Genomic DNA, 27,339 nt, shown 5'->3' with positions numbered 1-27,339 from the left:
ATACCCTCTGGAAAAGCTTGCCTGAAGAACATGAGGACATTTTCCTATCCAAAAGGAGATTCATTTCCCCATAACTTATCTCTGATGAACAACAAGCCCATAGTAGCACAGTATAGCATAACTGAAGGGGAGAAAAAAGCTTCTGTTCTTTTAAAATCATTTTAATGTACTTTTTTAAAAATGTGAGTGTGCTCATTAAACAACCAGCACCTCAGGCAAGCCGGAATTTGCACAGAGAGATGTACTCTGAAAAGTACACAGTTTTACTATCAAATAGAAGAACATGAAGTGGTGTGATCTTTGATGATAAATGAAAAGCACATTGTTAGCATCCTGACCTCAGGAATATTACATCTCCGTGGCATGCATGCCCAGTGAGAACATGGGGAATACAAAGCAGAGAGCTACTCTGTCAGAATATGCAGGTGGTTTTGCCAGTTCAACAACTGTCTAACTTATGGAAGGCGCCTGATTGAGACTTTTGTCTGCCTCCTTTATGGCTTGTTTTCTAAGACTGTAGTTCAGACCATGCTATGTATTTAGGAAGTCCTTAGGACTTGATCCAAAAGCTTGGCTGATTTTTGCTTCTGCTTTACATGAAATCACAGAGTGTAGATATGTGAAAAGTTGGTAACTCAGAGGTGGCATCTGGTTTGGGTTTCAGATTCAAGTGAATACGTGGAATGTTCATTCCAGTTACGTGGTGTAAAACGTTGAGTGTAGGTACCTAAATGGTTTTTTTTGAGTAGTTAACTTCACAGGGAACATTTTGAGGTTACCTTTTGTCCTTTGCATGTAATTCTGCTTAGAGATAACTCATCAAGGATAACAGCCATGACACTAGAGGTGTAATGCATAACTTGTGCAGTACGTTGTGCCCATTCCTCCTTGATTTTTGCACCATCAGCCATTTCAGGGAGTGGAGCTATGATCTTACCGTGTTATAGCCCTTCTAATCCCATTTAGGAAAATGTGCATGTGCAGAGATGTATAGGAAGTCTCACTTCAGCAAGGGGGAAGTCCTTGCTCCCTCCCTCCATCTGCTAATGTTCAACTCAGTGACAATCAGGCTTCCTTTTTCCCTGTGCAACGCTGCCACTGACAAGGTAGTTTAACTAGAAGCTGGAAGAGATAAAAAGCACAATGGGAATCTAAATGTAAAGACTCCACCCTATAGACAGCCAGCTGAATGCTTGGTGAGTACTTTGCAGACCTGTGCTGTGTGTGCCTGGTCTATCCTTGAGGGTGGATATCCTTGAGCTGCTCAGCCCAGGAATCTGCCCCATTTAGACGACAGAGGCTGGACAGGGAGGAGAGTCACTTTGCTGGCTAGTTTTCTGAGAGTCATACCCTCTAAGCAATCTTTACTGCCTTTAATTAGTTCACTGCTGCATAGCTAGCTTCTCTGCTCCTGAACTGCTGTTTAGGTATTCTTAATGTCAAAACCCAGCCCTTGTAGGCAATAATAAATGCAGAAGAAGGAAAACTGGATGTTTCATTAGTTGAAAAGTGAAATTTTGAATCAGACTACAGTATTTAGGAATTGAAGTGATGAAGAATAAGTCATTGTCAAAAACTGAAGAGACATTGATGAAATCTAAATCAGATTTTTTCCTTTGAACTGGTTTCATGTATCTAGCCAGCTTTAAGGAAATGCTAAAAAAAAAAAAAAAAAAAAAAAAGTTTTATTAAAGTTAGTGGTAGAAAACCTATGATTCTACGATGATCTTTCATTTTATCTCTGCCTCCCTCCCACTGAAAAAGCACTCCTCAGCAATAGTTTTTTTTTGCCTTGGCAGAAAAAAAGTAATTACTTGTGCCTGACCCAGAGCGAAGTATTACCCCAATTTTTTAGTGTGTTCACTCATTCAAACAAGACATTATTTGCTCAGTGCTCATCACAAAATTCTGGTTCATATCTTTGGCTGAGGTTTTAGTTTGCATCCACAACAGAACATCTCTGTATGAAAACTGTGATCTAGCTTTTACCACAGATGCGTTCAGAACTTTGAATTATGTTTGATCACCAAATATAGAGTAAGTTTTCACAGCTACTCCTGTAGATCACCTTGCATAATGCATGACTAGTTTCACTAGTCATCACTAGTTTCACATGCTTTACTCAGGAAATTCAAATGTATTTGGCACAACCAAACTTTTGCCAATGCGGCCGTTGTATTGTTGTTTTTTTTCTTCTCTGCAGTTGAGTATCTCTATAATGTACCAGTAGTCATTCAGCATACATTAAAGCTAAACAAATCTCTTTCTTCCAGCACTGCTGTGATTTCAGGTCAAGTATAACGCAAGCTGTCAAACATAAAGCGCAAGATCCACGTGAACACGACTAGAAATTGTTTGAAGTCATGAATGATTTAGAGACAACTGTGTGCCAAAACTCAGAAATAAGAACATCTTCCTTGCTAATGTCATTTCCCCCCCAGCAACAAGAATGCTAAGCACTTGAGATGTCTGCTAAATTACAGTAATGGTACTTGAATTCAGTTACAAAACAAGTATTCCAAGTTTTCACCCAGAAGCATTTATATTTCTTTACCTTAAACAGGACTCAGGCACCACAGAGAAACTTGGCTGTTTCCCTTGGAAAAATAACTATTTTTTGTCCATTAAAAAGGCAGACAATGCAGATGAATGAACTTGTAACACATATCTCTTCTTCATTTCACTGATCTTATGAACTTTGTTTCTTAGGCCTCGTTCATCTCTGACTCAAAAGAAGCAAGAGAATAGAGATTTTGGACATCATCCTTTTATTCTGCTTCAGGAGTAGCTTTAACAGTACTTTAACAGGCAGAAACATGTACCACTGAGCACATGTTAGCATGCAGGGGAAACAATAAATAGCCAGGCTTGTTGGGATAACTTTGTAAAATTAGGGAGTCAATCCTGGCAGGAGGTTCCCATGGAAATCGCTTAGAGATCTGTCCCATCAGCTGCAAATACTATGTAGTATTAAGGTTAACCACCTTTTGGATTATGGATTATCTCAATCACATTTACTCAGACTGTTTTTCTTCCTTGTTTTGCAGTAATTATTTTATGGCATCAGTTGACATACAACAATTTTGTCATTTCTGTTGTCATTTGACCCAGTGCTTGAACTGAGCAGCATGTGGGAGGAGAACAAACTTTGGAGTAGTCTTATACTGGAAAACCTGGGCTCATCAGTTGTGATTAAAGCTTTTTGCATTTGAAGAGTCAGAGAAATAGAAGTAAGAAGTGTGTATATTCCAAGTTTTGTTTTTTTTTTTTTCTGAAATTTGGGAAGTCTGGAAAAACCTGTATCAGGAAAGTGCCTCGTGGAAATGTGATAATTGGTGTAAATTTGTAAATGATGGGGAAATTCTATATTTTCCTTTAAAATCTGAACACTTGAATTATTTGTTTTTCAAATGTATGTAGTATTTTTCTACATACTTCCAATATTTGAAGGGAGTGTATAAACAGGAGGGGGAATGGCTGTTTGTGAGGGTGGATGGTGATAGGACAAGGGGAATGGTTTTAAAGTGAGACAGGGGAGGTTTAGGTTGGATATGAGGAGGAAGTTTTTCACCCAGAGGGTGGTGAGGCACTGGCACAGGTTGCCCAAGGAGGCTGTGGATGCCCCATCCCTGCAGGCATTCAAGGCCAGGCTGGATGTGGCTCTGGGCAGCCTGGGCTGCTGGTTGGTGACCTGCACACAGCAGGGGGTTGGAACTGGATGAGCACTGTGGGCCTTTGCAACCCAGGCCATTCTGTGATTCTATGATTTTTTTTACATCTGTTTTGATGGGCTTTGTTCTGTTTTGTTTTAATATGTGAGCGTAGAGGCTACTTCCCAACACTGTATTGTCTTACCTAGGAATATTCAAACAACCTTGCTGGGTCAGTCCAGAATGCCCTTTAGCTCTCTGTCAAGCACTTTACAACCTTTCATAGCAGAGACTTTAATGAAGAAATAATGAAAAGAGAGCAGCACTTTAAACCTAAACCCTTTTTTCTTCCACAGAATCTAATGCAGAGGACAAATCTTGAATAGCCTCTGATGGATTTTTCTTCTATTACTTTGTTTAATTTTCTTTAGAGTCCTCTTTTAAGTACTCTTACATACCCAGCACTCTGAAGAAACATAATTTAAGGTTTGCTTAGGTGTTATATGAAAAATCACATCTTTTTATTTGTTTCAAATTTAGTGCTTGATAATTACATTTGATAACCCACTACCTGCGCTGTGAGAAACAGTGAATACTGTTCCCTGCTGATCTTCTCAGTGTCTCTCATTTATCCTTTATTACACTCTTCCCACAACTCTTCCTTTTCAGGATAAAAAAATTATTGTGTGCATCAATTTTGCCCATTCGACTTTGCTGAAAGTGACACCCCTCTGATATACACTGCTTGTGTTAGAACATAAAACAGGCAGTTGGTGTCACGTGCACTGTAGTTACTGGGATGCAGTGAGAGAATCTGATTTTAATAAGATTATTTTTTTCCTTTAAATCTTAAAGAACAAAATATAAAAAAAATATATAAAAAAAGATGCTGAAATTTTGGTTGCTTTTTTTTTTATGATTTCGTATCATAATAGCATGAAATGTCACTCACATAGGTAGTTTATTAAAAGTGAATATGGTTAATTTTGATGCGTATTAAAACACAAATCAGAAATGCCCTGGGATAGTGGTACCTCAAGGGCAACATTATTTGGCAGCGTGGTAGAGTTCTGTTGTCCTACAGGAGTGCTCATGCAGTTTCATGTTTAGAAGTTGAGATTTTTACATGCTGCATACTTCTTTTTCACCAATAAACTGCAAGGTTACCTTCATCTGCTTGGAAAAAAAACAGGGAATGTGCACTCCTGGATGACTGTGGTATCATTGTGCATCCTTTATTAATGAGTATAGCTTGTAATGCTGAAGAAACACATCCCTGAGAAGAGGAAACGGGGACTGAGAATAACCTCAAAAACTTGTGATTGACATTGGTATTGGTCTTGTTGCTCTCCCAGGCAAGCTAGGTAGTCTGTGTAGAAAACCTAAAACCTTATTCCATGTTCCACTGCCACATAGCCTACATGTAGCATCCAGCTTTTAGGAGAGGAGATCAGAGCATTTTCTCTTAAATGCAATTGAAACACATATACTTTGACCTTGCCCTCGCAGCACAGCCCTGCAGTGGAGAACGTGGGATCGTCCCTAGCTGTGCTGGACAGCCCTTTGGTTCTGGTGACCTGGGAGAAAACGATGGGAGTTGGAACCAGGTGGTCTTTCAGGGGCCTTTCAGTGCAAGCGATTCCATGACTTTGTGGTGCAGGGAGAGGGCAGGTCCTGGCTGGAGAGGCTGAGCCAGGCCCTTCAGAAGACATGTGGAGAAGGTTGGCTGCTGACTTCCAGCTGATGCAAGTAGAGCAATGCCTGTGACGTAGGCTCGGCAAGGAGCCTGACTCATTGCAGAGCAGGTGTAGTTTTTGACTCAGTCTAAACTCTCATCTCCACCAGAGTGCCTCCAAGGATCTGTCTGTTCCTGTTCTCCAGCTGGGTAGCAGGCTGTGAAAGCTTGTGTTAGATGAGCATAATAAGTGTCAACAAGTGCTAGTTCTGGTAAGGTCTTGGACCCCAAAACATTTGTTTTATCACAAGAGGAGGAGAGGTCGTGTGTGAGATGAGTCACAGGTTGTGCGAAACTGGCATCCAGATTCTTTGCTATATGCATACAGTTGTACGCTGAGCAGTTCTGTGTGAAGGAAAAGACAAACTGCAGTATATTTTCACTTCAGTGCAACAGACTATGTAGTAAAGTAGTAAATATATGCATTTGTGTTCCATTGAACACATGTTAAAAATTCCATGGTATTAACTGGAAGCTGATAGCAGGGATGGACTTCATAACCTTGCAGTGCGTGCTGGTACCTCATGAAAGGCTGTAGAAGTCACTGGCATTTCTGTTTGTGGTCAAGGGGAGGGCCAGTACTCAACCCTGACACACAAAATAAATTTGACGACGATGCTGAAGGGCAGAGATGTGCATTCAAAGGAGGCTATTTCAGATGAAGAATTTCAATACATGCCAAGTGAACTACATGTTCACATAGTGAACTACAAGTCTTCTGCATGCACAGCACTGCATATTTGTTCTTTTTCTCTTCCAATTAGCTCTATTAATATATCCTAACATTTGCACTGGATTTGTTGTTCTGAATTGGAAAAGAGGTTGGATCATATCTGAGGTTAAGGTAGTCTTAGGGAAGCTATATTGTATCCAAAGGGAAACTCAGCTAGGAAGCCAATGCATTTGCTCCACCAAGTAGAAAAACAGTTCAAAGCAAGTGCTGTACTGGAATGTTCTGACTTAAGCTGATGATGTGACTAATAGGAGCCAGAAAACAACGTATGACTCAGGTCTCCACAGGGAACTTCTAGTCTGCATAAAAACATCACATTTTTTCCCTGTTTCATTAAAGGGGATGGGAGAGGTTAGAAGTCTTGAGAGTATGGATGGCATAGGAATGGAAGGGAGGGTTAAGTGGTACTTGGAGCTCTGGTTCAGATGATTCAGCAACCACTGCTACTCATTCATCAGACATAACGCAGTCTGGTAGCAGAGTCTCACATCTTTGTTTTGTTGATTCCTTTTGCCTTTGCCTAAAGAAATAAAAAAACCCAGAACCATATTCTTAGAGTCTAAAGAAACCGGCTTTCTAAAAGGGACGCAGAGATTCTAATCTCATCATTTTCTGTGGCTTGTGCAGCCTTACAGGTAAATTCATGTCTCCTTGGATTGAATCTCCTTGCCTGAGAGATCTTTTCAAATGCACTTTCAACTCCACTGCTAAAAGTGTAGTTCAGAATAAATGTGTCTAAGCAGAATGCCACACATATTCAGAGAACTTGTTTGGTTGATATAGAGTGAAATACTCTTGTTCCTGTTTGATGCTTTTCCAGAAGATTTCTGGGGGACATGTAAGAAGGGATGGATAGTATCCTCTTCCATTAGAAACTGTCTTCTTTCATTAGAAATAAAGAAGAAATTTTATTTTCCACATGTCTATCTCAAGGAAATCTGTTCATTGTGAAATTAATTCATGGCATGCATAACTATATAGAAATCAGCTACGTTTGTGCATTCCAGGTACTGTTAGTCAGACAAATTCTGAGGCTGAGGGAGTTGCTAGTATTTGCCCACAGATTTCATTCTGCTAGCTTCAAATGATTTGGGTTTGAGCTTCTGAAGAGGTTAGGAATTTTAATTATCTAAGTCAAATCTCTAAATATCTATCAAAGGCAAATTTCTAAGTGGGTCCTGCATATTTTTGGATCATACCTCTGTTGTGAGAGATGATTTCATAAATAACTTGCCCATACATACCTGACTTGTCCTAAGTTCCTTGTAGAGGAGGACATCCTGTTGTTACACTATGGCTAAGGGTAAGTCTGACAAGCTCCTCCTGCCAGGAATAGGGATATTTTTGTTTCTGTTGTGAATGTGCTGCTTTGACAACATTTCTTGTTACTGCTTTTGGCCTTGTCCCTGGACTTCATGAACCTGTTAGATCTTATTTGGGCTGGTCACTCTCAATAAAGATATGGCTTTGCTCCACCAATAGGTATTGTAATTTTTTTGTTCTTTATTATTTCCTGTTGGTGATACTGTTATTATCCACAATGCAATAAAAAGACCAATGTTGTTTCTTGTTACCTTGGGCAAATGGCTTCTGGAGATCAACAAGGGACAACCAAATTCACAGGCCATCATAATCTGACCAGTGATGTGGTTTTACACTTACTGTATTGAGTTAGCTTTCATTTGCAGAGGAGTCAGGCAGACTGTAATGTGAACATCCTTTGTTAGTTCTCACATATGCCTCCATCTGTGAGGCTCTGCTTTTCACTGCAGACCGTTTGAGAGAAAGGGGCTTTTTAAAAGCTAGTGCACCTTTGTGTTTGGAGCATATTCTTTTTGTCAGTCCAAACCATATGTATGTTATTGTTACTTTTATGACCAAAAAAGTACTGAAATAGGTAGTGAACAAGGGTGATCGGAGAGCTCTAAGGCAAAGAAGGCTGAATTCTGTTCCATGATTCCAGTAGTTCCAAAGGTTTAATTTCTGCTGGATTAGCCAGACAGCAATGGATTTCTCTTTGTGTAAAACAGAATGGAATTTCCAGTCAAGTCAATAAGACGTGTAGCTTTTTTTGCACCTGACATTTTGGCCTTTTCAGCAGTTAAGGAAAACTACCCTGCTTTGAGTGAATGAGGCTGTCTAAACTGTTACCTTTCGTTTTCTTCCCCAGATTACCCATTCCTTGGATGAAGGGGAGAAAGGCAGCATTTGACACTTTTCTTTTTCTTTCTTTTTTTTTCCAGATACAGAAGAGTAAAAATATATTAAAAAAAAAAGAGACTGCACATTTCTTTCATCATTTTAGCCGAGCTTCTTCATTCCTGTTCTCCTCCTCCTTCCGCAAAGACCAGTTTCCGGGGAAGGCGTTAAACAACTTCCAAAACACTCCTCCTCCCACTGGCTATTTCACAGCTAATGACTCTGGGCTCTGGGGTGGGGGCATTGGTTTTTGGGGTGTGATCTAGTTTTGTTTGTTCATGTTTGTGTGCATTTGTTGTTGTTTTGGGAAGTTGTTTTGTTTTAAAAAAATCTGGTGATTTTTCTGATGCAATTGGTTCAATTTTATGGACAGGTGGAGCACACAGACGAGTCATCTTCAAAAGCTGGTACTGCCCTTTGCTGTTACGCCTCAGCTTGCAAAATCACAATATTAAGATGTTGCAAAAGAACCTAAGAAAATGAGATTGTAATAATACTTCACTGGATAATATTTCCCTTTTATTGTTTTTGTTTTTCCCCAAGAGATTTTTCCAATTGTTGGTAGACAGAACTTGACGTCCGTTTTACCCTTGCTGTAGAAGATTGTATGCGTAAGAATGTTGAATTTGTAGTCAAGTTGCCATTTGTTAGGATTTGGAGCTTATCACGGACAATGCAACGATAGCAAAATGCTTTTGTTTCGAAACAGAAGTAGGCAGACTCACTCAACCCTTGATTTTATAGTGCATTTGCAGTTAGTAAAAGGAGAGAAAGAATCAATGAAAGTGATATTCCTTTGGGGCAAATTTTGTCCGCCTCTGAGAGCACGTACTAATGTACTGTTTGAGGTACCTGACTTAACTTGGGATTGCAGATAATGAGCAGTTTCCCACATCTGCTCGTTGGCTACCAGTAACCACTTTGTCTGTCCTGAAGGCCTAAGAGAAGAAGGGCAGCAGGGAATCACACGGATCAATTCTTACCTTCATCTCAGTGTGATACTTCTTTCATCACTGACTGAATGGACAGGCCAAAGGAAGGAAAAGTGTGGCTGGAGAAGTACAGACAAAAACAAAATGAAGACGTGTGTCCTAAACACATGCCTGGAGTCGGTGGATAAAGCTGTCTCATCCAGTAGAGTCAGACACATGGACAGTAGCCGTCATTTTGGCCTATTTCAGGGAAGAAATGCTGAAAAACCTCCTCACTCAGGCTTCGATTCAGGAGGGTATATTTTTATGAGAAACAGCAAATGTTTGTAAGTGTTTTTCTGCCTTGGAATCTTAGTAAGGATCCATTTAACTGTGAGCAATTTTACCTGTCTTTTGGAAACCGAGGCACACGTATTTACACATACAGTTGTTTTTGCCTATCTCCTTTTTATTCAGGATAAGGTTGTGCTGTGTTAGTCATAAATGTATTTCACAAGGAATCGGATGGCAGTCATGGCTCTATGCTGTGTAGAGAACGTGTAAACACTGGCTTAGGAAGGCAGTTCTTTGGCATTTCTTTTTCATATTCAGAAGCACAGGACTTCACCACCAGCCTATATTAGAGCTTGGTTCTCTGTTCCTGCTTAAGCTGTGTACGTACAAGGGCCGAGCTTCACCTAAAACTAGCAAACATCACAGCAGTTAGCTCAGCCTAAATCTGCATTTGAATGTGAGTACCTTCTCACTCAGGAGTGTTTGTATTTGAGATTTTAGTTATTGAGACTAGGGACATTTTGAGTTCTTTTTTTGGACACCATGTGGTGAAAGCCAGAGAGTTAGATTAGGTTCGTGCCGTGAAAAGGTTGCACTTAAATCACGTTTTCAGAAGAAAGATGTGAGAAAGTAACTCTTGCAGTTCCTGGGTCTCACCATTGGCATCAGTGTACCAGCTCTTTTAAATGAAATAAATATGAGGGCACACAGTGTCCTGCTTCAGCAGTAGCTCTGGGTGTATCCTGGGGTAGATTTTGTGAAGAAAGGAGTGCTGATAAAAGGAGGTGTGTCAGGGAAAGGCTGTATCACCTCGTAGCACTTTTCCACCTCCCCTTTCCTCCACCATCAGCATTCAGCCCCAGCTCAGAGCGGCAGGCTGACTTCCAGCCTTGACCAGGCTCTTTGGAGGGACATTGCCTATGAAATATCACTACTGCAAATGAAACACCACAGTGGTGATTCAGTCCCTGCTGAGTCAGACCTCCTGGAGTCAAGGAGAACATATCCTGCCCGAGAGCTTGGTCACTGGTGCAGGATGGTTTAGTATACTTTAATACTTTTAAAGTTACCTTTACCTAACGTACAGTGACTAAAGATACCTACATCGTGCCCAGTAGAATAATAATAATAATAAAAAGTAAATATTTTTCTTCATCTGCTTTTGCTTTCTTTCTTTCTGGGACTGACTTCTTTCAGACAGCAAAGCAAGATGGCTTAATTCACAGCCGGTCAGTTCTTGCTTCTCATGCGCTTACACAAAGGTAAGAGATCAGGCTAGAAAAGGTTTTACCTGTGTTGCCAGGATTACTGGCCACTGGTAAGAACTATAAAAGAAGCAGTTGGCTTGCTGTCTCTTAGGACTGCAGGTAAGAACAGGGTACTGGTCTATAAGAGATGCTATAGTCAGAGAATCGGTGATTTCAGCGCACAGATGTGCAGAAAATGCCTTGCAAAACACAGGCAGGCGGTCACAGCTAGCTCTGATATTTTTCTGCCCTTTTAAAGTCATCTGAACTTGATACTGTGGATTAGTAGTACTTTTTGGAATTTTTTTCATTGTCACTTAAAATAAAATAATTCCCCATGAGATCTTTTCTATTAGTCTGGAAATGTATAAAGTGAAATCTGGGGATTGAGATCCTACAAAGGAACCAGGCCAGATGAAAGGATGTGTCATGGAGTTCCCTTCCCGGATCATTGCCATGTTACTGTACCAGACTCCTTGCCTCCCTGGAACACTCTGCAGCACCGTGCCAGTGCACTGCGAGCCAAGGAGCGGTATGTTTAGACACCTCCCAGTACAACTAGAGATCAGCCACTGTGCAATTGTGTAAAAAAATAATAAATATTAAAAAAAAAAAAAAGCAGAATTGCTTTCTCTTACTTTATTCCATGAAAGAAAAAAGAAAAAGAGGAAAAGGATTAGGTCTTTATCAGCTAGTGGCATGGTCTCTCTCTATAAAAAGCAAGGGGTTTCTGTTGTTGCATCCTTACCTAATTTTTGCCTGGATATATAGGAACTATGTTTTTAGATGCCTTCTTTTTCCAGCCTCAGAGTGCACAAGTAAGGAATAAGACAGAAGTACTGCAAATGAAGGGCCCGTGCTGCTGGCTGCAGGCTGACATCATGAGGAGTTCTTCGGGAGGCCCCTCAGGCAGGCACAAAGGGATCTCCTGGTCTCAGAGAGCTCTGCTGGAGGAGCACCAGGCATCCCTTACATCCCAGAACCCGTGGTGCGATGCCAGAGGGTGAATCCAGACGCCCTCTAGAGACAGGCAGGGACATGGTTGCAGGTAAACCTGTCAGTGTTCTCTACTTTATCTGCAGCTGGTATTCAGGGAATTAGCAGACCTTTGGCTCCTGCTGATGTAGAAGTGCTTGAACTCCTGGACACTCCGTAATTTAAAAAAAAAGTGAAAAAAAATCATGGTTATTACCCTGTTCATTATTTAAATGGCTCAAAGGATGAAGGGTGGCAGTTCTCTGAGCTGCACTTATTTGATGATTTGAATTATTTGTTTGTGTGAGAGCATGCAAAAAGTGTTTACACGTGAAAGGTTCTTTTTTTACCTTTTCTAATGACAAAGCTTTCCTTACTAACAGCACAGCCTTTCTTTTCCAAGTTACATGGTCAGATGTTTGTGTTTCCTTATCAAGATGATGTATATTAACATTGTTTTCCATGTTAGAGAAGGGAGATCAATGCCAGAAGCCTTTTTTGTTGTTGTTGTTGTCGTAGGTGGCAAAATAGGTGGCAGATGAAGAGGAAATTTTGCTGTTTTAAATGTATTTCCCAGTAGTCAGTCTAAGCAGGCTGATGCTTATCTGAAAGTGCAGCCCCTTTGTATAGCCTCAGCTGTTAGATTTACTCCCCACGTATCAATGCAGTAGAACATTTAGCAGCAGAACGAATCTGGATTTTGGGAGCTTGGTTCCTGATGGGTAAATGAGAGAAGAAAATTCCTTTTTTCTCAGTGTTGCTTTTTTCAAACATAAATTTTCTGATCGGAGGGAAATTTCCCAAAACGTGGTTGGTTATGGCAGAGAAAAATGGTAGAGCGTTGTGTTTTTACAGACTGCCATTTGAATATGCCAATTGCATAGGTACATACAAAGGCTTACAAGATCAGTCTGGAAGCAAAATGCTTTCAGGCTATGTAGGATGCAGCGCTGTGTGAAAAGCTGCTTTGGAAGGCAACAACAAGCACTTCCATTGTCAGTCCTTGCGAATTCTGCAGCGGGTCTGGTTTTAAATTAAAAAGCGTAGTAATCCATTCCAATCAGAAATGATGGAGACTGACAAGGACAATACTTTTGAAGCCTCATCTACAATTAAGTAGCCCATCTTTAGAAATTCATGAGATGGTCTGAAATATTCTGTATCGGCTCCTTTCTCCTCCCAGTTTATTTCATAATAATGGAACTCATCCTCCTCTGATGATACATATTGGATGTTTGCCAGTGATGCTCAGCAAATGACAGCATAATCAAGTGCTCTCTGTCACTCTTTTGATCTACCACCCCACCCAGTGATTAAAAAGAACAGAGCCATCGCCAGTGCACGTGCTGGACCAGTGCTGCTCTGTCTCAGAGGCGATGTTTGAGCATAAGCACTCTGAAATGGGGCCTCCCTTGCTGATGACAAGAGTGAGCCCTGACAACACAGACTGTGCAAACTGCCAGCTGCATCTTGTGGGTAGAAGGGAGGGGAAAATGCTTTGTATTTCAGGGTGCAAAGTCTGCTCCCTCCAAAGCAGGTGCTGTGGCATCAGCAGGTGTGTCCCATTCTTGGTTTGACTGCAGGTGTGCATCCTAACGCAGTGCTCACTTTGCTTCCATAGGCCCAGGGGCTTTGCCATTCCAGCCAGCCCTCTCCCTGTTTGCTATCATAAAAGTAGAACCAATGCTGATGCTGCCATTTTCTGTTAGAAAAGAATGCAGGCCATGCACCTCCATTTGCTGAGCCTGTTGTCTCTTTGTCCTAGTGTCTGTTTTTCACCCAGAACAATCATGGAAAGTTCTCACCTGTGCCCAGGCAGCGCTGCAGCACACATTATCAGTCCTCTGTGCCTCCTTCACAGCAGCAGCTCTCTCTTCTCTGGCAACCTGAGCACGATGTAGAAGCAAATGGAGCTGCTCTCAGAGCAGCTGGCTCAGGACCTGTGGCCATCATGGCTTCCCAACCCAGAGCTCAGTTTTAGTGGATTGACTCTAATGCCTAAGTGCACAACAGCACTCAGAAACCTCACAGCACTCTCCTGGCATTGTCTTCTTTTGTTTTCTCCCTAATACATATGTGTCACTGCTGTGTACTCATCTCAACCCAGCTTTAAAGCTATCCAGTGGTAGGAGGAATGTACATATACCATTGTCTCTGCTGGTGGTCGTAGGAGTGCATTTAGCAGACAAAACTACTTATGGCCATTGAGGTTTTCTAAGGATAAAGCCTAGCAGTAGAATGACAGAGTGAGCCTTTTCCTTTTCCTCTTCCTCTCGCTTGGATGATATTTTTATACAATTTTATATGCAATTTTTAAAAATATCTGCTATTTTTATTGTAGGGTTCTGGTTGGAGTTTTGCCAGAACTTCTGGTTGTCTATAGGCCCAGATTCTCACAAGAATATTTTCCTTCCCTTTTCTCTTTCCCCTTCTTCCCTGATTGACAAAAGCCATTGCGTTTGCAACATCAGCTTTGAGCAAAATAGCACCTAGGCCTGATCATTCTTTTAGTTGCACTGAAATCAAAGGAAGTTGCATGCAAAGTCCCGCTGGTCCCTCTGCAGCATCTGGGGCCAAAGAGTAAATAATCAAGATATCTAAGGACTCGTTAAATGCAGGGTGGTTCTGCACCAGGGTAGTGCTTTCTTCCTGTGCTGTGGTAGGAGCTGCTTCCACCACGACGTGTTTAAAAAAGACAGTACAGCTCTCGTTGTTACTGTGATGCTACCTTTCTGTGGGCAAATGAATGGGCAGGCGCCTCCATCAAAGGCACCTTCAGCACTGACTGTCTTCAGCAGGGAGGAGGGATGAATTTGAGGGCTTATCTACCATGCAGATTTCCCTGCTCTGTGGTTAACACTTCAGTGGCAGGTCCTAAAAGGAGTTAAGAAACATCAAACTTATTGGTAGGAGGGTTAAGGGGAAATTCATCAAATTCAAGGATCTTGGTCTTGCGAAACAACTTTAGCTCAGCTGGCATTCTGCAGGGAATTCTATGTATGAAGCTTGAACATAAACTTCAGAGTATGTTTATATTAGCAGAACTGATCATGGAGGTGTCCTTTTTGAACTAAACTATCATAACCAATATACACCTGTTCTCCAACCTTTTCCAAGGAAGAGAGGCAGGTTGTTACGCTATTTTGCACCAAGGTGTGGAAAACAAATTAAAATCCATGCCAACAGCAAAACTCAACACATTTGCTCCTGGGATTGGGTGGGTAGGGTGATGAAAAAAAAACCCACATTTGGTTTGATAAGACTCATGGGGAAAAAAAATGCAAAACTGAAATGAATCATGCCATGTAATGCAAGTATTCTCAACTGTTCTGAGAATAATTTTAAACAATATGTATTTATTTTTAGTTCCATATTTGCAAGAAGAGGCTTGTGGTCTCTTAAATGTACAGAGCATTTTTCAACATTCCAGGTTTTCTGTAACAGAGTCCATGTATATTCATCCTATTACCAAATAAAAACGACGAGGTCTCCACTCCATTTGAATTAAAATTGCAGAAGGGTTCATTTTGTACTGGTGCTTTCTACATCTGGTCCAGGCATGACACTTTTCGTTTGCTTTTGCAGCCTCCCGCTGCCCATAAGTAGTAATAATTAATAGTTTAATTAATAGTAATAATCAACTTGCTTTTAAGCATGGTAGGAACATGGCTTGGTCAGCATCCACTACTCAGTAGAACCCCCTGTGATCAGAAGGAGTCGGTGGCATTACCTCATTTCTAAAACCATTCCCAAGAGAATGCACATAGCTTATTTGGGGACTCTGAGGTGAATCTCAGCCTGTTTGGAGACCACATGTCAGCCTCACTGTTCTCCCTTTCTTCAGGTGGCAATGATCTCTAGCTGTCACGAATCCTGATGCTGGCCTTCCCCCTCGTGCTGCCAATGTCTGCATGTAAACACAAGATGTGTTCCTGAAGTCAGAGGTGCACTCAGTCCCACTACAGTTATGAGACTGTTGGAGCTGGTTCCAAAACGAGATGCTACTTTATATTCTGAGACCTAATAGTGTATCTCAGCCAGGGTTATGTTCTCATTTAGATTTCTCACCTTCCCCGAATCCAGCTTTTAAAGATGGAGCATTTTTTCTTTAAATCTGAAGCGTATTTATAAAGTGACAGCAAATGCTATTACAGTCTTTGATTGTCTGTGTTTCATCATTTAAATAGGGGGAAAACCCATTATCCAATAATACACATAGCTGCCTCACAAAATTAATTGCAGGTGAAGATGGCAATTTCACATGTAGAGTGGTAGAAGCCTGTCGAGGCATTGCATTGGCTCTGCTGGTGTTTGAGCACAAAGATACCCCATGTCTTCGGATCTCTCATGGGGAGGTTGGAATCACAGCTCATAAGAGCAGGTCAGTCAACAGCAACACACGGTGCTCACACCCACTGTGCTTTTTCCCCCCATGCCACTTGGAGCATGTGTGTATGTCCCACAGGTATCCTGTGCTCCGTGTTGCTTACCAGCTTCCTTTCACAGCATTTCAACTGCATCTCTACGTACCACCTCCTACAAAGTATTCTTATGCCAGGGGTGAAATTGGCTTAGGCCACAGGTAGACTTAGGAGGCAGCTGTGAACTAGAATTTTCCCATACCACTGCTGTTTTTCTATTTGATTTTCTGCTTAAAAAAAGGAAAAAATCGTGGTAAAACAGTGGGAGAACAAAGCCATTCTCTCCGAGGAAGTTGTACAGTTCACAGACATTCAATACAACCCTGAAAGGCTTCATGCGTTCCTTTTTTATTGAAATTCAAGCTTTAATTCGTTCCTTGCCTCTCTGAGAGGTTCACTGCTATGTTGATTTTCTGAGGAACATTCAGTGTGGTCATCCCTGTCCTGTTCATATTATGCCTTCTTACTGGCTTAATCTGATTCCTGATTTACATTCAGTCTCACAAGTAGAGGTGAATGTATTTCTGAAAGATATTGGGGGTTTTTATGTTGTTGACTGGTCTTTGAATCAAAAATCCAGCCTGTCACATAGCATGAGAGGAGAAAACGTTGCTTGGAAATGGCATCTAATGATCTGGATGACTTAACTCGTCTTGCACATACAGTACCGGAGTCTCTTCCCTGCTGTGTATAGCCAGTGGTAGAAATGTCCTGAGCCACTGCCAACCCGTGCTTCCCAAAGTGAGGTCAGCTGTTTGCTGAACCACCACAGAGCAAGGTAAGTGCTGTGTTACTGTCCTCAGACCCACCCTGGACAATAACATGGGTCTGTGCCAGTTTTATGAGGGCATGGAGACAGCTGAAGAGAAAGCTCTCTGAGATGTGGTGCTGGTCTGTGGAACCAAAGGTTTGGAAACTCACGATTGCTGTGAAACTGCCAGGATGACCGCCCAAAGTCGGTAAGTGATAAACAGAAGAAAAGGTGTTTCATGTTCATTTCTCTTGATGGAAAGGTCTCCCGGAGTGAGGCAGTTTGCCATGTCTCACGGGGAAGTTATCCCAGCATAAAACACACTGAAAAGAATGGCGGAAAGAGGATACCAAACACCTGGCAGTGTAGCAGCACTAACAAAAAAGGCATTTCTGTGGCTAGCAAGATTATTACCATTCATCCACCTCTGCTGAAACCACTCTTTCTCTTTCAAGGTCCAGCACGACTTTTGGGAGTCTCACTGGGCTCCGGTCCCTCAGCAAACCGCCTCACACTGCCAGGTCAGTCAGTATCACCTCTCTATCCTGTTCTGGAAGAAAGCACTCGTGGTCCCCGCTGCTGGGGAGATGGGCATAAACTGGTGACTGCTGTGTATGACATGAAAAAAGTTACATCTGTTCACTGGGTTCAACAACTGAACTGTTGTTTTTAAAGATCTTCACCACGTTTCATTTGGTTTTAAACAAGTATCTTATGTTTCTTCTTTACTGTGAGAGTGGTGAGGTGCTGGAACAGCTGCCCAGAGAGGCTGTGGATGCCCCGTCCATCCCTGGAGGTGTTCAAGGCCAGGTTGGATGGGGCCCAGGGCAGCCTGGTCTGGTATTAAATGGGGAGGTTGGTGGCCCTGCATGTGGCAGGGGGTTGGGGATTCATGAGGTCCCTTCCAACCCTGGCCATTCTGTGGTTCTGTTTTGTGGCTCGCAGAGCAGGCTCCACAGACAGTCTTAATTTGATCAGGAAATTAACCTGGGCCTTTCTTGTGGATCCTGATGGGAAAAAGCGAAGCTGCTTTGTCTACCCAAGTGTGGGGTTTTTTTTGTCCTTCTCATCTTCGATATGCTGCTGTTGATATTTCACCACGATAGTCATTTTCTTATTCCCTTCAGCTTTGTCTGACAAAAGCATCAGAATGAAAGGAGAGGAATACGGAGCACTTATATAAAATAATAGCTTAGTTTTGACAAATTGTCAAGGTACGTCTTCTCATGGGCATTACACAAGGGAATTCAAGCATGCGTAATTCACAGTCATTGAAAGAAAGGGTAAAACTGTAGGAAGTCAACAAGAAATCACCAAGAAAGAATCTCAGGAAAGCGCCGTAAAAAAGTTTTGCTGACGCTGTTCTTGTCAGTGGCTGCTGTGCCAGCAGGTGAGGTATGGCATGGCTCCATACAGCGACACCAACGTGCCCTACTGTGTTGCTGTGCTTTACTGGCTCTCCAAGATGCTCCTGACGTGACGCTTTTCTGCAGCCACCACCTTGGCAGGCTGTTTGGCCAGACAGAGCTGCAGCCACTGCCTGGGTGCCCCTGAGGAAATGAGAGAGCAGAAGTGTCAGCGTTTTCAAAACAGTGTTTTCTTCTTAGTGGCACAGTGTGCCCTGTGCAGCGCTCTCCTGTTTGAAAACAAAAGACGATTATGGAATCTAACATTTAAACCTCTGGGCACAATGGTGCCATAGGAAGTCCCACGCAGCCCCAGGCAGTTTTAGAAACAAAGTGCGGTCAGTAAATACCGCAAACGCATCCTCTTCTCCTTGACAGCACCTCACCTCTGACAGTGGCAATAAGTGTGAGCTCTGTGTATTGCCTGTGGTTAAATGCTTGTACTTATATCCATTGGGCAGCTACTACTTTGGATGTTTTCTCCCAGAATGTTCTTGCAGGTGGTATTTAGAGGTCTTGTTCTTTGGAGATTTTTCTTTTCCCAAAGAAGAAAACGCCATGTTTTGTCAAAGGAAAAAATGTGGAATCAAACATTCTTGTCACACTCCAGCCATAACTTGCAGCTAATGTAAAGAGGTCTAATTTCAAAACAAGCACACTTTTTATATGTTTTGGCACAGGGCCCTTCTTCATTTTTAACAAGCAGTGTTTACGCATCATTATTTCATCCATTTTTCCAATGCTGTGTCACTTTCAATCAATCAGTCCTTTAATGGATACTTGCAAACAACAAATCCTGGCTTCCCTTTTATGTGTAATACTTCTCATCCTTCAGACCACCAAAGGAATAGGTAGGTATAGCATATAGTACAGAAGGGAGGGTTTGCCATAAGCTACCAGGTACAGTCCCTTCTTTACTGCTGAATTGCTGGGCGACCTTGCTCCAGTGGTTCTTGTGTGCCCCAATTTATTTGATCGAGGGATCTGTGAACTGTCCAGATTAGAAAGCCAGTAGGGAAGATGCTTTATGAGAAGGGAGAAGTCAACTCAGTAACATCCCTTTTTGCTGAAGGACACTTCGTGTTGGTTCTGCCTGTCTTGCAGCACTCACTGTGACAATCTCATCTGGTAAAGATGTAAAGGTCCCTTCAGGCTGGCACGTAGGGAAATTAGGACCTGTGTTTTGATTCTCTCTTTGTTAAAGATGTTAAAGATGTACACCTTAGTGTACATGCACGCATTAATCAGGAACTCAGGGTTTTCTCTGTTTGGCTGCTGAACACTGGCACCTTCCTGCACGTTCCCTGTTACTGTGGCTTACAGCACAAATTATTTACTATGATACAGTAAGCAAAACAGCCCTTCCTATGCAGCTATTCAGAAGAAGTGACGAGAAGCAGATAACAGTGCCCTATTTTCTATTTACACAGCCCAGTGATGCATTTTGTTTACAGCCTTTTGTTTACATGCCCTATATGATGACATTTCAGGCGGGTTGCTTTTGCTGGAGGCAGGCACTAATTAACGTGTAGTTGAGAAATAGTGTGCTGTAACTACACACACACACACACTATTTTCTATTTGAGAAAATGTTACTGTCTCACTGTTCTTTCTGTGAATCTCATGCAGTATCTTGAGAAAGAAAGAGAAACTCTGTTTTGTGGGATTTAGTCACTCCTGAGGAAGGGAAGCTGACAAGAAGAGGCCATGCAGGCACATGAGCCTTTTACCTCTTTCCCAGCCAGCTGGTTGCTCATACCCATCACCAACTTTTCAATCTCCAATTACCAACCCCAAGAAGTTGCACAGCTGGGCAAGGTTTATGAGGTTAAGCAGCTGTGTATGGGAGGCCTGCCAGGGCTCCCAACAGCAGCCAGTGTTCTTGGAACCAGAGAAATTTCTGGCTACCCTCTCTTCCTGTCTTACCAGAAGTCTCTCAGACCCACAGGCTGTACTTCTACTCTTCTGTGATGCACCCCAAGTAGCAGAACGGTATGTGAAGGTCAACTTTTTCTCCCTTCCTTTTACAGATTTCACACTCCCTCCAGAACTGCTGATTTTATACATATATGTATGTTTTATATATCTGTATATGTATATATAGATATAGATATATGTATATTTGATACAGGACAAGTGGGAAAGCTGAGAAGTAAGAATTCTTTATTTCATTTGAATTTTTGATTCACTTATTTGGCTACAGAGCTGCAAAAAACTGATACGTTACAGAAACTTCAGAGTATGAAGATAAGAGTCCAGGACCCCGTTAAAGGCTAGTTTTATTCACTGGAACATTATAAAGAGAAGAAAAGTCTGACATTGTCGTTGGGGGTAGGGTTCCTTCCCCATGTGCTTCTCTTCTGACTACAAAGAAAACTAATACAGCAGGTGATAGCCACCAACCCGTTTGCTACAAGCTGAAACACGTCTTCATATTCTTTAAAGTTGGATCTTGTGCTGCATTATGAGACAGGAACTTGCACAGTTCAGGTTGTCACATAAGGCTTGATGGTAATGTAGGAGATTGCTGGGCTTGGGGGAAAGCACAGTATGTGTTCAGTAGATTCAAAACCATATCTGGACAGAAGACTCTCATCCTTAGTTACTAAACCCTCAGCTATTTCATAGAATCATCGAGTTGCTCAGTTTGGAAAAGACCTTCAAGATCAAGTCCAACCCTAACCTAACCGTACTACCTGAGCCCTCACAACCCACCACTAAATCATGTCCCTGAGCACCACATCCAAATGGTTTTAAACACATCCAGGGATGGTGACTCAATCACCTCCCTGGGGAGCCTATGCCAGTGATTAACAACCCTTTCTGTAAGGAAGTTTCTCCTGATATCCAACATAAACTTACCCTGGCACAACTTGGGGCTGTTTCCCCTCATCCTGTCACCAGTGAGAAAAGACTGACCCTGCTCTTACTGCCAGCACCTTTCAGGTATTTGAAGAGAGCAGTAAGGTCTCCTCTCAGCCTCCTTTTCCCCAGAATAAACAGCCCCAGTTCCTTCAGTCTCTCCTCACAGGCCATGTTCTCCAGCCTTGCTGCCCTTCTTTGGTCCTGCTCCAGCACCTCCATGTCCTTTCTGCACTGAGGCACCCAAAACTGAACACAGCACTCGAGGTGAGGCCTCACCAGTGCCGAGTACAGGGCAGGATGACTTCCCTGGTCCTGCTCACCATTCCTGATCCAAGCCAGGATGCCTTTGGCCTTCTTGGCCACCTGGGCACACTGCTGGCTCATATTTAACTGACTGTCAGTACAGCCCGGCCATCCAGTCAGTGTTTCACCCAGCAGATGTGTGCCCATCCAAACCATGACAGCCAGCTTCTCCATGAGGATGTTGTAGGGGGCAGCCAAGTCCAGGTAGACTACATCGACATCCATCAATTTCCATAGTGACTCCACAAGAGATAGATGTCTTTAGACTCTCTCCCTGAGGTGTCCCATTAGAGAAAACAGTGAATTTTGTATCAGCAAGCAGATTTTCTTAACGTTCCCAGGAGACTAATTCTCACCAAGTTTAGAACATTTCTTGAGCATTTGAGTGTCTCCAAGGAAATAGTGTTACAGTTCTCTCATTCCTTTGTCCTGCAGATTCTCCTGTTATTACAATACCTGCTTTGTTGACAAAGAAGGTAAAAAGGAGAAAGAGGAAGCCCTCCTGAGCATAATCCTTGGATTTAGCAGCAGAATGGAGAACAAGGAACATCAGAATACCTGGTTTTTCTGAATCATCTCCCATTAAAAATGCCCGATTAAGTAATTCTCTTCCTTCACTGGTGAATTATTTAGCTAAATAACTAAATCTCGAAGAGTCAAAAAGCCTTTCAACTTCCTGTTATTCCTCCTCTTATGACTTTCTTCATCCTGCCTGCAGGGTAGTTGAAGGCAAAAGTTGTCATAGCTGCCCAGGGGGCTGAGACATGAGGGGAGGTGGCAGAAGTTCTGTCTTCAGGACGTCCCTGCAGGCCACCGGCTGCAGATGGTTTGGCAATGAAATACGTCCCTGTCTTGTCCATGGTCTACCTTGGGCTTTTTAGTGCTTGCCTGTCTGGAGAGGAGTGCCTGTCTGCACCAAGCTGTGTCCCAGACATTTTCTACCCCAGTCCCCCTACAAAGCCCCTCATTAGACAAGGATACTTGAGAGAGGCAACAGTGCCTCACCCCCATCCTTAAACTGGACATGATGTGTTGTAGAGCCTCCTCCAGTGCCACTGCTGTCGAGGAAGTGAGGCATGTGTCATGGTTGGGCCTCCCTTCATGCAAAAGTGTTGAGTTGTTGTGGAGAGCTTGTGGTAGGGAGCTGGGGGCAGATGTGGGAGCTGAGCAGCCCTTAGGGGTTTTCTCCCTACCACTCTCATGCTTTCTTCCCTGCTGCCTTTCATTTCCCTCCAGCACAAATTACCAGCAGTGACCATTCAAATCCCATTTGGAAACAACAGCTGATTGTGTTCCTAGTTTTTATCTAAACCAAACTACTTCCCAGCAAGCGTTCTGAGTAAAAATGATTTATTCATTCAGTGACTGTAGAGATGACATTAAAGAAATGAGCATTTCAATGACTTTTTTGAAGGGATGTGCCTTGTGAATGAGTAGAAATGTTTATATCTGCTTTAAAATGCTTGAAAAGGAAAATGATATCAGTGTTTTGCTTTATCTTATTTTCTGGTCAGAGTGGAAATACTATGTAATAGCAAAGTGTTGCTATAACAACTTCTAACAGTTTGAAATACTCAAGGTGATGACACTCTGTTTTGGAACCCACATTCACCATAATTTCCTCCCAAGTGCAACAAAGCCAAAACCATTGTAGATCCGTACAATGTAGAAACTGAATTTCTAGGAGATTCAGTGGAACAAAGAGCATTCCAGCTGAAATTCTGATATAATCCCTGTGTACTATGGCAATCCCTTGGGTGCAAGCTCAGATGTGAAATGCTCACTGCATTCAGCCATCGTGGGGCAAACTCTTCAGTAAACTGTTTTCTCCTCTTCAACTTCTCTGTGACACTGACAGTATCGGCACTGGCTGCACTATCAATTCAAGGGCCCCTCCTACAAGCAATTAGTTTTTGATGAGCTCAGTAATTGGTCTTACCCAGTGGGTGGATGGCATGTTTTAGCTTCAGTTAAGAAGGCAGAACTTGGGTATTTTGGTACCCCTGTGTGTTTTTTTTTATGTTTGTTTGTTTGTTTTGTTTTTTTCTGATTCATAGATGAATGGCTTTAACTGTGGCAAGTTCAATCACCTGCCCTTCTCTATATGCGCCTTCACTTCCAAATGAGACTGTCTTGTATTAGCTACAGCTCCTCATAGGAGCATCCATCACTGCTCGTATAAAATAGCAGCTTCTGGTGTAGTGCCTCAAGCTATTAATCTATCTAATGTTGTGTGGTTTGTAGCTGGCTGCTTTTGTGTTATGCATGGGAGAAGACGGATGAGGAAATAAACTTTTTTTTTCCTTCCCATAAACATTTGTACAAGGTGAAGTTGTTTTTTTTTTGCTCTGACACCTGTTAATTGGTCTGTTCTAAATGTGTTTGTAGGTGTCCTCAAATCCTGCCCTACTTTAACTCAGAATTTGCAGTTAAACTTAAGACATATCAGATCCAACATACAAGGGTTTGACAACAACTTGGAAGCAGAGAAAGAGCACTATCTTCCCTTCTGCAGCTTGTTTGAAAGTACAGACATTACCTAAAGATATGTGAGTCTCTCATGAAGGGCACAGAGTGCTACAAGGATGGCAGCCTTAACTGAGGTGTTGCAAGCAGAACCTGAGGACCAGTGTTGGATGAAATGTTCTTAGCAGCCTACACAGTGAATTAAACAACTTTTTCATTTGAAATTGTCTAGTAAGCAGTAGGTTTTGTGTTCCTTAATATCTGTGATGATTATTCTACCTTAAGCAAATCAAGTCATGATGTAGGGCGTGTGTTTTCATCAAGCAGCAAGAAGGAGTCATAACTTTCCTGAAGAAACAGGAAAACTACGTCAAAGAAGGAATAAGAGGAAAAATAGTGTGGATGGCAGCCTAGCAAAATCCGTGGTTTGCATGGATGCTATGCTGGGTGGTCAGGGTAAAGTGGGGCTAAAACACCCTTAGCTTCCATGCTTAATCAGTGTCTGAACATCACTGAAATAAGCTCTATATATGTGTTGCTGCTTGTGTAACTATTCTAGTCTGCACTGGCACTGTTCAGATAACTATTCTTCTATTTCCTGAGATCCATAAATTATTGAGACTCACAAAAATTCTATTAGTTTTTTTATTTTTATTCCTTTTTTAAAATTGAGAAAGTAGAATGAACAAAATAGGCTCAGATCACATGAAAAGTCAGTGAGAAACCAGGGAAATGAGCTCCAGAGTCTAAAGAGAGAGTCTTCTCCTCAGTATCATCTACCTTGAGTCAGTAAAGCCAAAAGAAATCCAATGGTGTGAGCTCCCCTTATCAGCTCCTGTACAAATATGACAAATGGCACTGTCAGTGTCCTGGATAAATCCCTTGTATTTATTAGCCAAGTCATTTCTGCTGACAACAACTCCAGTAAACGTTCTCCCATGCTGAGCAATGGAAAATCCAATAGCAGTTTGGCTGAATCCATGCTGACTAAAGAAAATGAAATGAATGTGGAAAGTGAATGTGCCTCAAAGAACAGTAACTCACCCAATGGATGATTTGAATATTAATGGCTGTCAGTCTAGTCTAGTTGAGGACGTGAAAGAACATGACTATGCAGAAATTATAAATAACTGAAATATGAAGAAAATAGAAATAATAGAAATACGTATTTCTAGAGTTTATGAAGTGCATAGTTGTTTGCTTCCCAAGACATTTTGGAGTACAGTTATTCACTTTGAGGACAAGATGAGGCTGAGATGTGTGTTAGTATCTGCTGTTACCTAGCTCACACAGGGGAGCCTTCTTTCACTCCTTAGGATTCACGCTGAGCAATGACTTTTTTGAAGTGCTTATCAGACCAACTACTGTCTGATTACTTGGTTATTTTGCAAGTAGTAAGTAAACAAAAGACAAATACATTTTGATTGTAGCCATGTTTGTTTTTTATTTTTTATTTTCCCTGTGTAAGACGTAAGGAAGCAAAGTATGAATTTGAACAGATGTAGTCAAAATGCTGAGAAACATCAGATCCAGATAGGAGACTTGTGACTTCCACAAAGTTCTCTCAAAAATCATACAAGGCCTCAGATCCACCTGTTCCTGAACTGTGGGGAAAAACGGTCTCTGTCCAGATTTATTGCCTCAAAATCATCTTGTTCAATTAATTATATTTTGAAAACAGTGTTTTGCTATCTACCCGTGAAGGCGGGTAAAAAGAAACCTTGCTTCCTCATTCAGACTTTTAGGAGCTTTCATCTTCTGCCTAAACTGTTGTTTCTTAACCCTGAGAACATTTCCTTGGGATTCACCTGTATTGGTCTGGGACTCCGGGATGTCTGAATAAGGACATGATTTCAAGATCAGGTATTCTGAAATGCTTAATGGCCCAGATTTCAATGTTGAAGATGTCTGTTGTTCATTCTGAAGTCTTACATCTATATTTCTAACACATATTTCGCATCTTTTTGCATTCCAGAACCTTTTCCTAACCCTTTGTATCTGTCCATTAACCCAAGAATGTATTGACAGCCAAGGCAGAAATCCTGTGTTACGCAGACAGTCAGTGCTGAACAGAATTAATTTTGAGCCCACCAGTGAGTAAATGCTAAGCACAGTAACCACTGTTGTTCTTGCTTTGTCACTGACAGCCATCAAACCGCAGCTGTGTCACCTCAACAGGCCCACCCACAGCTCAGGATCCTATTTTCCAGCCTTCCACAAGAAATCAGAGGAACATCCTGTGAGGTATAAACTCCTTGACCAAAGGGGAAGGATGAAAAAGATCCAGAACATTTCTCAGAGCTGGACTAGGAAATAGCAGAAGAGCTGAAGAAGCATCCATCCGGAATGAAGCTCCTCACGGGCTGGTGAAGGATGCTGTGCAGCCATTGCAGGGCCATACTGCATTGTACAGCAGCTGTTAATCCTAGATAAATGCAAGTGTGGGATTTAACTAAATATAATGAACATTTTCCTAGAAATGTTCTCAATAGCCTTCTTATTTTTGAAGCGTACATTCACCTAGTAATAAAATATTGGACTGTTACCTTAAAATGCAATTGTATACCACTCTTTCCTGTCAAATCAAGGAAGCCAATGCTTTTTTAGATTGTTGAGCTTGTTATAATGTTCTCACTGTGACTTACTGCCTAGCACAGGTAGTACAACTCCCATTTCAGGCAGCTTAAGAAAGATTTTCCTTGCCAAATTGAATGTTCTCTTAGCGTAGTGTGGTAGGTGCTCAGGAGAATGAAGGTAGGAGGTTGGAATATAAATTGTTTCACTCACTAGGGAAAAGAAGACATAGCAGGACATTAAAATTGTGCCTCGTGTGACCTCAGCTGTATGTTTATTAGTTCTGTGGCATTAATTTATCTGAATGAGATCCCATGTGTTCTTGTGGTGCACTGTATCCCACAGATCTGAGATTCTTCACTCTGTGAAGGAGTTCTCTCATTCCTACATTTTATGCTGTGAGAAACAGTGGCAAAAAACTCCCTTTCTTCTTCATGCCCCTGGTGATTTATATCAGCTCTCCCAGCTGATGAAGTCTGTTCTGTTTCTACTGTCCTCACAGGGAAACCTACTTATTCTACTTTTTATCTTCCTTGCTGATCTTCTCTATATCTTTTTTTAATCTCTATCTGAGAAGACCTGAACTGCACATGATACTCACTATGCAGGTATACCAGACATTCTGCCAATTATACTGAAGTAAGCTTCCTCTTCTTTTCTTCTTCTTCTCCTTTTCTTTTTTCTTTTTTTCTTTTTTACTTTACTTTCCTTATTTCTCTGCCCTGCTTGTCTTCATCTCCTACCAGCACCTTTTCCAAACCACATCTTCTGGATAAGCACAGTGAATAGCAGAGAGTTTAATTCTCCCC

At 41.9% G+C, this 27,339-nt stretch overlaps 1 protein-coding gene across 2 annotated transcripts in view; it reads left to right on the top strand.

Moving 5' to 3' along the window:
- PDE1C (phosphodiesterase 1C) overlaps window positions 1-26,273 on the top strand; it is a gene marked incomplete at both ends in the record, with an annotated part of 281,466 nt that extends 255,193 nt beyond the window's left edge. The window contains 2 exons of one of the 2 annotated variants that reach the window (XM_079538517.1): window positions 17,372-17,437; window positions 26,104-26,273. In XM_079538517.1, the coding sequence (XP_079394643.1) occupies window positions 17,372-17,437; window positions 26,104-26,273 (236 nt within the window). Of the gene's footprint in view, window positions 1-17,371; window positions 17,438-26,070 lie in introns of both variants that reach the window. The other variant, XM_079538518.1, reaches the window with a different exon arrangement.
- Window positions 26,274-27,339: the final 1,066 nt, after the last annotated feature.

Source organism: Tetrao urogallus, assembly GCF_951394365.1.
Source record: "Tetrao urogallus genome assembly, chromosome: 7".
In the NCBI taxonomy this organism is placed as follows: domain Eukaryota; kingdom Metazoa; phylum Chordata; class Aves; order Galliformes; family Phasianidae; genus Tetrao; species Tetrao urogallus.
The sequence above is the reverse complement of the archived record's forward strand: the minus strand, read 5'-3'. Positions and strand labels throughout refer to the sequence as shown.